At 38.4% G+C, this 10,734-nt stretch overlaps 1 protein-coding gene across 2 annotated transcripts; it reads left to right on the top strand.

Annotated features, from left to right (window-relative positions):
* Nucleotides 1–6,566: 6,566 nt before the first annotated feature.
* LOC111892617 (protein DEEPER ROOTING 1) lies at nt 6,567–8,640 on the top strand. Of its 2 annotated transcripts, none has more exons than XM_042895405.2 (6): nt 6,567–6,755; nt 7,068–7,295; nt 7,367–7,439; nt 7,583–8,007; nt 8,110–8,275; nt 8,366–8,640. In XM_042895405.2, exons 2-6 carry the CDS (start codon nt 7,290–7,292, stop codon nt 8,383–8,385), a joined length of 690 nt encoding a protein of 229 aa, XP_042751339.1. In that variant the 5' UTR covers nt 6,567–6,755; nt 7,068–7,289; the 3' UTR covers nt 8,386–8,640. The 2 variants fall into 2 exon arrangements, with proteins under 2 accessions (XP_042751339.1, XP_023744438.1); XM_023888670.3 differs by having other exon boundaries at nt 6,847–7,295.
* The last annotated feature ends 2,094 nt before the right edge of the window (nt 8,641–10,734 follow it).

Raw genomic sequence — 10,734 nt, 5'->3', positions numbered from 1 at the left:
CCTCGAACAATCGGCGTGTTTATAGCCGGTCTTGTTGCAGTGGAGACAAATCAATCCCTTCTTAGGGCAATCTCTGCTCATGTGGCTTGGCTGGCCGCACGCGTAACATCCCGAGTCTGTCGCTCAACAAGCCCCACTGTGTATTTTATCGCACTTGACACACCGGTCACGACCCTACGGGCCCCTACTAGAAGAATCCGAGGTCTTAGGCATTTTAGCCTGACCTAATGTTGCTTGTGCCTGCTCTGGCTTCTGCTTGGTGAGGAAGTCCAACTTCACCTCCCACTCACGAGCCTTCTCCACCATCTCATTTAGGGTTTTGCACCCTGTAAAGCTCACAAACTCTCTGATATCATCCCTTAGCATGGAATGATACCTCGTCCTCCTCATGTCCTCATTTGTCGCATACTAGGGGATCAACAGTGCTCGTTCCCGAAACGTGGCGGTGATCTTTGCCACAGTCTCGGTGGTCTGCTGGAGTTCCTGGAACTCCCTCACTAATCGTTGCACCTCAATGGGTAGTGCAAACTCTAAAACAAAAAGTCTAACAAACTCAGCTCATGTCTTCTCAGTCACACTAACTGCCCCCACCTGACTGGTTACCTCTCCCCACCAGTCTCGGGCTCAATCCCTCTGTATACACAAAGAAAATCCCACCTTTTCCGCATCAGGGCAAGAGCTCATGCGTTGGGCGTTCTCCATGTCTGCCACCCAGCGTCAGATGACTATGGGGTCCCTGACCCCGAAGAACTCCGGCGCCCCGCACGCCTTGAACTCACAGAATGAGGGAGTTTGGGCCTCGACCTAAACCGCATCAATCTCGACTCTAAACGACCTGAGCTACTTCTCCATGATCTCTTTCATCCCTTCCTTGACTTTCCCAAAAATCACTGGGGTGGCCTTAAGTATTCCCTCGTAAACTAGGCTGCTATGAGCTTGCGTAGCCTCTCATCAATGGGCACTGTACCGTCGCCCGACCCAGATCTAGATCCTGATCTAATCCTGGTCCCCCTGCTCTAAATCGTGTCACCACTATCCTGATAAGACAAAATGATCAAGATAATCAAAAAGGGGTCCTCCCACACCGGTTCTCCTTAGAGCTTCCAGATCTAACGTCAGTTCGGGTACAAGTCCTTTGCTTCCAGTAGTACGGGCCTAATACTACATTCCACACCTACCTGTACCTTCTCCGAGGCTCTACCTGGTAACTCTAATTCATCCCAAAACAAATCATATCTCACATGCTACCTCATATCTCGAACCCTACGCTATCCTAAGCTTTGCTCAATATATGTCAAACCAGAACTCAATCATAAAAGGTTGCCCTATACCTGCAAATTATACACAAAACACGATCAAATACACTTTCGAATAATAGATTCTACCCTAGGACCACAACCAGACAAGGAACAAGAAATAAGGCGAAATTATTCATTCTAAGGCTATAAGATCCTAACCGTATACAATTTTTAAAGCATACACATAGCAAAGTCCATCCGACTATCATAATCCAAAGATCAGTATAACATGGCTAACATTTTGGGGAACTACTTACTTGAGCTCGGTCGATCACACACATTGCACTCTCCCCTTTTTCTATTTTAAGAAGTTGTTAGCTTTTGATTTTTTTTGCAAACAATTTTATCATTTCCTTAGTTTGAGTCCTGACACACCCGAGAGTATGCCCGGATCCCTCAAACTAAGGCTCTGATACCAACTTGTAACGAACGAATTTTTATTTTTCTTTTTCTTTTTTCAAATAATTTTTCATTTTTAAAATAATCAAAACATTCCCATAAACCATAAAAATCCCAATGACAATTGTTTTCCAATTTATAACATCAACATTTTATTTCAAATAGCAAAGTGTCCCCATAAAAATGCGTTAGAGAGTGTGTGTCGCACCATTAAACCTTGCCCTTTCCTTAGGCTCTGAAGTACCTGAAAACAATCATTAAACTGTAAGCTAATGCTTAGTGAATTCCCCAGAGAATACCCCACACAATCCACATAATCACATAATCCATAATAGCTATAATAGCTACATATACCACAAACCATGCATACAAACATATAAGGATGTCGTGGGCTCCTCCCAGGGTCTTACTCCAGGACGTCATGGGCTCCTCCACATGGTCTTACACCTAGGTGTCATGGGCTCCCCCATGGTATTTAATTCGGAAAGCCATGGGTTCCTCCATATGGTCTGACATCCAGGTGTCATGGGCTGCCCCATGGTCTTCACCTGAAAGCCATGAGCTCCCCCACATAGTCTTACATCCAAGCGCCATGGGCTCCCCCAAGGTCTTTCATGAAAGTATACCACATATACAACTAGCATACGACCTAGCATATAACCAACTAACATGCCACATATCACTACATCAACTAGTGTAACACACATCATAAAATGGGTCGGCCTTGGTGCCTTCGACCCATTGGTATAGTGAGGAGACTCACCTCTCAAGAAATACTGAACTGATAAGATATGATAGGTCCCAACGCGTAGCTCCAACTCAACTACCTACAATCATCATGTGAGTAGCTTTGTCAAAATATCGAGATACCAAATACCCTCAAAGTCAAACTTGGCCAACCCTAGTCAAAGTCCAAGTCAATAGTCAAGGTTAACGGCCCATGTTGACTCTAACTCGTCGAGTGCATCTAGCAACTCGTCGAGTTCCTTCCGAGTCCATAAAACCCAATTTCGAGTCAACTCGTCGAGTTCTTTAGTGTCCAGGAGACCGAAAACTCGAGTTGGGAGACTAAAAACTCGAGTCATGAGACCGAAAACCCTAATCAATTCACCGAGATCACTCAGGATCCCGAAAACGGGTAAACCCTGCCCAACTCGTCGAGTTAGCTAAGTAACTCGTCGAGGTCCTTCAGCCCTTTTCATGTTCAGTCCTTTCCAGTTGAATCCAAGGCTCTAAACTATAGATCTAACCCCCTATGGTGTAGTTATCACGTAAAGTTGTAACCTCTACGTGCATACAAGGCCTTAAGGGGCTAAAACACCCAAAGCTAAGGTTCATACAAGGTTTAGGGCATGAAATAGGGCCTATACTATATAAAGTGAGAAATTTTATGTCCATGGAGGCCTAGAGGTGTCCATATCTGAAACCATATCCTCATGACAAGCTCAAACCCGAGATTAACTCCATTTTGCACTAGAAATGACCATATTCTTACATAAGGGAAGATCTAAGAAATGGAAAGCCAAAGTAAAGAAATTTTACCTCAAAAAGGTTACTAACACAAAGTAGATGTTGGATCTATTGCCTCTCCCTTTGCTCCAACCTCTTCAAGCTCCAAATTCCTTCACAACCACACCAAAATCACTCTCCAAGGCTCTCACACACACTCAAGAAGGTGCAAAGCTCGAACTAGGGTTCCTCTGGGCTGTAAAGATGATGAGGGAGGCCATAATGAAACATAAGTTCTTTATATAGGGTGTAAATCCCTGCAAATTAGGGTTTCCTTGTACAACGTCTACTCGTCGAGTTGGGCCTTCCAACTCGTCGAGTAGACCTTAAGTACCGCGTCCAAAATGATTTCTACTCAACGAGTTGGAGCTCCCCAACTCGTTGAGTTCCAGTCTAAAACCCTAAAATCTTGAGAAATAATTGATTCCTGAAGTGAGCGTTACATCTAGACAGTCTAATGGAATGCTAGCAGGCTCACAACCTGTAGGTGTTTGTGAACGATGTGTTCACTGGTGTACTCCATCTCCCTCATGGTTGCCTTACTGACATATATTGTTGAGGAATCCCTTAAGCAATGTTGTCTTCCCGATGATGATACTTAGGCTAGGTACCTTGAATTAGATGCTTTAGGGACAGAAAGTGAGGATAATGGCAACAGGTTATCAGGTTGAATGATTTGATGAAATTAAAGAACTTAATTATTGTGAGTTGAAAACCCTATGAGTTCACCAGACTCGCAAGCCTGACCTACTCAATTTCTTGTATTACAGGTAGTGGCAAAAGAGCACATAAGTCTTGACCTGATGAGAGATCTATGGATTATAGATCATTAGAATAATAGATGTTGTAAGGCCTGTACTATTTCTGTTTATGCTTATGTACTGTATTAATAATGACATCCCAACGTTTTTAATATAATTAAACATATATTTTTTCGGAAACGCTTTGATAATATCTTTATCATATTTTTTGAAACAAATTCTACAACATATTTCTTCAAAAGGATACTCTGATTTTCAAATAATGCATAAACAAATCGGTATTTTCTGGTTATGAAATTTGGAATGTCACAGTTAACACAAAATATAATAATCATGTAATTTATCTATTAATCAATAAATTAACATGTATCCTTTTATTATCGGTAGTGTATTTGTTGTCATATTTATAAAACTTCTTGCATTAATTAAGTCATGCCTTAAAATAAGTTGTGGCCTAGCTATTGGTTCCGTAACTTTGCCCTCACCACAACATCAGAAATCTTGGTTGTGGTTGATACCAAAACTTGGGAGTTGTTTGCTATGATTACTTTTTTCTGCATTATAGAAATATATAGATAAATTAATATCCACTGCTAATCCAACACTTATACAACAGAAAATATGGGTCATCTCTATTAGTACCGTCGTCAATCTGTCGCTAAAAATTCGTTCGCTAATTCGAAGCATTCTGTAAACTTCCTATGCAGATTTGTTCGAATCCTTCATTTTCTGGTTATTTAAATTTTGGTTTCAAAGTTGATGAAAAGAAAAGTTTGTTGGACTAGCCACCCTAGAACACGACGACTTCTTGTTGATAATCCGTCGCTAAGCTAATTCACACACAGTGTGGCGTCAGATTTTTTCACGTGTTAAAATCTGTTTTGTGATAGTGAAAAACGAGTTGCTAATTTGTAATAGATCCTAAGAAATAGTCAAGCGTTCTCCCTTTTGAAACTTTAGTGATTACTGTATAACCATTTTCTAAATGATACTTGAGTTTTATTTGGAGACAAATGTATGCATGCATGCACGTGGCGACATGATTAATGGGGCCCTTCCCAGTTTTTATTTTATTTTATTGAACAGCGGCCATTCCTAGATGGTTTAGTTCCTGAATTCCTGTGGGTGGAAGTTGGGATGGGGTGGTGTGTCTTCTCTACTACTGTTCTACAGCTATTTTGGCGTTTACCCTTACTAAGCTTTATGACGTGGGTTTGCGTGATCAAGCGTTTATTTTTGACTGGAGTTTCTTGATTCAACTTGAGACATGTATTTTCATTTCCAAAGCCATTTGGTCTAAATCTCGAGAAATTTGGCTGGGAAATCTTTGGCATATGCATGTTTTAGACTTTAATTAGGCTGTGAGATTAATTTTGTATCACGATTTTAATATTCATTAATTAATTAATCTTGCTGATTTTATTATATATAGAGGATGTTCGATGATCAAATATTACATTTATGGTGATAAATGCTATATACGCCTCTGGAATTATTTATCGATGGGATCATGTGCACACGTGAAGCATTGGACATAATGTTTCCAAAATGAGCATGCATGATCTTACGATACTAGACTTGCTTGTGGACCATTGTTGTTATGACTCATCTCTAAGCTAGATTAGTATTTGAATAACTTGCAGATGGCACTTTTACTCTAAAAAGAGAAATAGTTGATGGACCACAGGCTCTAGATGGAATGTTTCAACATAACCCAGGAGACTAAAGAGACCAATATATTCAAAGATTAATGCTGCAACTAACATATGCCGGATTATGATTGGGCTACTAGTTTAGTTGAAATGTGATTGGATGAAAAGATAAATTAAGAAATACTTAGAGTTAGCATTAACTTTGGGATGGGTGCTCATTGGTGCACTGTTTTTATGGGATTGGGAGACATAGATAATCTACAATATTGATTGGAAACCGTAAAAGATGTATCCAAATCATATTTTGACCAATAGGAGTGAAAGAGAGGTGTTGTTATCCATGGGTTTTGGGTACCCGTTCTCTTTGGAACAAAAGGGTACAGTGAAATATGTTATAAAATTCCGATTGACACAGGTGTTGGTCAGACATTGTACGATGAACATAAATCAGAATGTTGTCAGCTGGATACGCATAGCAAATTAATTAGCTCGATCTATCAACCAAGTTGCATGGGTGATAGCAGAAATAGGAATGTCGAGAAGAACCTGTAGATGCATGTGTGTATGGACAGCTTCACGTGCCTCTTAGTTGTTATTCCTTGTCTTGTGGTATATGAAAGATTATCGGCAACGCTATTGATATTTATTGGACTTTGAGGCATTGATCAACACATACATATGACGATGTCACGTCTGTGCAAGTAAAAGTCAATTAAACTTTTTGATATATATATTTCATTTAATTAAATTAATAATGGTAGGGTTTTCTGCAGCTGTTCTTATACATAAAATAAAAAAAATAAAAAAAAATCGGCCGACTAATGAGGCCGAGGGACATCTTCATATGGGAATCTAAAGTGTTACATATATTCTGTATAATAAACTCATAGTCCCATGCTTTTTCCTTGTGAAGTGGTGGTGTTATAATTGTTTTTCTTTTGGATTCTAGTTTCTTGTCTGTCGTACGTAGCGCATGCGTTACATCACCTTGTGAGCCCATTCCCTTTCTTCCTATCCAATGGCAAATGTTTATTTCATCAACAATTAATAATCCAAAGCAAATGCATGCTGGTGTTTGACATATTATCCATATGGATGCATGTATAGCTTTTCTAAGGGCACATGGCTCGACTCAGGTACATGTCAATTCTGCTATTAGATTTCTTTTTCTTTTTGCATTTTCGTATCAAAATGCATGTGTCAAGATACATACATGATCATTTTCAGGTCTTGATGATCTTGTTTCCGGATCCTAGTTCTTTTTTATTTATAAAATCTAATATTAATCTTCTTTAATCTTATAATGAGATATTGAGTAAAGAAATAGATCATGTTGGTCATATGTGCTTGTATATATATTATTACACTTGGACGAAGATACTGTGTATGCTATATGTGTGACCAGAACCATACTAAAAGAGTAGTTGAAAATGTGGGTTCAAATAAAGTGAGAAGATAAATTAAAAAAAAGGGCGGCAAAAAGCGATGTATGGGAACTTGAACCGGTGGAAACCAACCAGCTTGGAGTGCAGTGAAACTTGTCCTTAATCCTACCAATATATAAACAATCTCAAGCTTCATGCTTTAGTTGTGGTTGTTCAACTTGATTCATTGAATCTTTCCTATAATCTGAAGTACCACCTTTTTTAGCTTGAAAGAGCTCGTTAACAATGAAGGTAATTAGGGTAATAACTTTCTGGGTAGTGCTTATTGTATTCAGTTAAAACTTATATGCATTTCTTTTCAGATATTCAGTTGGATGCAAAGCAAGTTGAACGTCAAGCAAGTTGCGAGGAAGCCAAATGCAGTAGTGGCTAGTTGTAAGCATTCCCTCATTTAAGTTTTTTTGCTCGTTTTTGATGAGTGTATATGCATGCAGATAATTATATGACATTGCATGAAAGAGACAGATGGCAACAATGTATGGTTTTTCTGAACTAATTGTTGATAATTTTGGGTATAGATAATATGGGGCAAGCTACTTTGAAAGAAGAATTTAGTGATTGGCCTCAATCATTGCTGGCGATTGGGACATTTGGAATTAGTACCTTGAAAGCAGATCCAGAGAGGGAAAGTTCCGAAGAAGTTGGTGAACTCATCCAAGAAGAACTAATCTCTTTTTTGGACGTTGAAGAATCTGAATCAGTTAAAGAATCAGAAGCTCATGAAGCTCCATGTGAGGAGCTTGTGAATAGAGACATATGTGTGCAACGTAGCATCTCTGGCATGTCATCTAGAGGGATGAAGGGTATTTTAGTGGATCATAAAAATGTCATCAGAAAGAAGTCGCTGACCTTTCTCCTTAAGAAATTCTTCACATCCAGGAATAGGTTTAACCATATAAATGACTCCTTGCACCCAACCATCGACAAGTCAAGAATGGAGAAGGTATATATATATATAGACCAACAATCTGTAATTCTGTTTTACACCTTTAAATGCACAAAAAATGATCGAAGTGTTTGGAACATTAACCTGATCTTCTTGCAGATATTGAGAGCTGTACTGAACAAGAAGATACATCCCCAAAGTTCTGCTTCCAAGCCATTGCCAAACAAGTACTTGGTCAGTCAAGACACATCCATGGATGATGAAATCTCTGAGACAGAGGATGATTATGAAGGAAGCAGCACATGGGTTAAGACAGATTCTGAATGTAAGCAAGCTTTTCCTACTTCTTGAGTTTTTGTACCTTAAGATTTTAATGGTGGAGTTGATTCTCTATTATATTATGTCATGGGTGCAGATATTGTTTTGGAGATTTGATTGGAACCAGCAATGTGAACATTAATCTTAATTTTCATGTACAAATTGAACAAGTTTGGATCTCAGATGAAGAAAAAAAGCTTACAAGGATGTCCTATGGTGAACAAATGTGTTACTTGCACCTGTGATGGTTTTTTTTGTAACAACATATTGATATTTCTTTCCTATAAGGAATTTTTATCCTTGAGGCTTCTCAACATGTCAATGTCATGGTGATAAGGATCAATTAATAAATATGTGATTCATAAGCTCTAAGCTACTTGCTACTACCAAATCATATGCCCATCTTTCATCATACAAACATATCAGTATATAATTTTCAGGGTTTTACTAACCCTCCTGATCAAAGAGAAGCCTCATGTAAACATGGGAATCCAAGAAAGGATGCATAATTGTTGTGTCATGTGCCATATGCTGCTAGACTTCGTTGCAATAAGTTTGTAGTTGTTACTAGCAATTGCAACAACATTGTCCTCGTCGTTGTAGATAACCCAATTGCGACGACATTTCGTTGCAGTAACATTTAAACTAACAAACTAAAAATTCTTTAGTAACGAATGCAAGTCGTCATTATAGGTCTTAATTCCAAATATAGAAGCACTAGTACAGAAACAATTTGTTGATGCTGTTAAAATAATTATTTGATGCGGTTATTGAACCACAATAACAAAAATCGCATAAAAAAATACCCTTATTTAATGGTGTGGTTATAAAACCATCTCAAAAATAGTCAAAATTGCAGCAAAAAATAGTACAAGAAAAATACAAATCACACTATAAAATAATGAAAATCGCCCCAAAAAATGCAAAAAACACCAAAAAAAAAAAAAAAAAAGAAATCATCCCACCGGAAACCACCTTTAAACCACCATCATATCTACCACGTGTTTGCTGCCGATAACACAAGAATCACCAAGTCACACCACTTTTATCGTCATTAACCACCGTCGAGCATCTCTACATTGACCTCCTTTACAACCGAGCATAAACCACCATCAGTTGACACCATTACATCCACGAAGAACACCCAACATCCCCAGTTACCATCATTTTTTATAGCCCTTACCGTCTTCATTTCTTGAAAACAACTCCTAAATCTTCATGAGTCTGCTTCTCTTCTAGTTAAACATCTTGCTACCTCGGATCACCCTTATACTTATACCACCTGCCATCTCCACTAAGAACCACCGAGAACACCATCAATAGAGTTACGCCTTTGCGGGGAACCATCCACGCACCACCATCTCCTACATACTTTCGATCCATCATCCTTATTCCACCTTAAACAAACCAAACATAAATCAGTAAAAAGTAAAAAAAAGAAAGAAGAACATAAATTAGTTTATCTGCGTACCTGCCATCTCCACCACTAACCACCTTGAACACCGGCCACAAATGTTGTGCCATTGGCGAGAATCATCCAAGCACCACCATCTCCTACATATTTCCGATCAACCAACTTATTTCACCTTAAACAAACTAAACATTAATTAGAAAAAAAAATAAGGAAGAAGAAAAGAGATAAGCTTCTTGTGTTGTCTGTAAAAGGGGGAAAAGCACACGCAGGGCACACATACTTTTCGAGGGAAATGAAAATATAGGTGGAAAACGAAAATATATGAGGGAAATGAAAATTTCGAAGGATCAACCAACTTGTAGCTTGCTTGAACATGAAAATTTTGAACGAAATTTGGAAGGATCTTGCGTAAATTGAAAAATTCGAATGAACTTTTTAGAGGAAAGATTAGGGGTGTTGTTCAATGTTTTTTAGTGCAAATTGTTTTTTGCTGTGGTTCAATGTTTTATAGTTCGAATTATTTTTTGAGGCGGTTGTAATTGTTTTTTGGTGCGGTTTCCACATTATTTTTTGGTGTGGTTTTGGGAAACCGCATCATAAAATTTTTCAATGGTGCGACTTTGGGAGACCGCACTAAAAAACTATTTTTTGAGGCGGTTGTAATTGTTTTTTTGGTGCGGTTTTGAGAAATCGCATCAGAAAATGCTTTAATGGTGCGATTTTATGAAACCGCACTAACAAAGCTATTTTATGGTGCAGTTCTCTTAGTTTTTGATGTTGCAGATATTTAATAAGGCGATTTTTAGAAAGGACCGCATCAAAAAATAAAAACCACTCGCACTATTAAATGACTTGTGTACCGGTGAAGGTGGCCGATTGTGAGGAATTGTAGTCGCTATAGAGTTAACTATAGAAAAGTTTTTCGACACCTACAACGACATGTTGTTGCACTAGGCTAGACCTAATTTTGGACAATAGTTTTTGTTTTTTATTAGTATTTTAGAAAATATATAAAGCAATACAAAAGTTATAGAAAAATATAAAAAACAATA

The sequence above is a fragment of the Lactuca sativa genome, chromosome 5 (genome assembly GCF_002870075.4).
Source record: "Lactuca sativa cultivar Salinas chromosome 5, Lsat_Salinas_v11, whole genome shotgun sequence".
Taxonomy (NCBI): Eukaryota; Viridiplantae; Streptophyta; class Magnoliopsida; order Asterales; family Asteraceae; genus Lactuca; species Lactuca sativa.
Note: the sequence above shows the minus strand (reverse complement) of the source record. Positions and strands in the feature narration are given on the sequence as shown.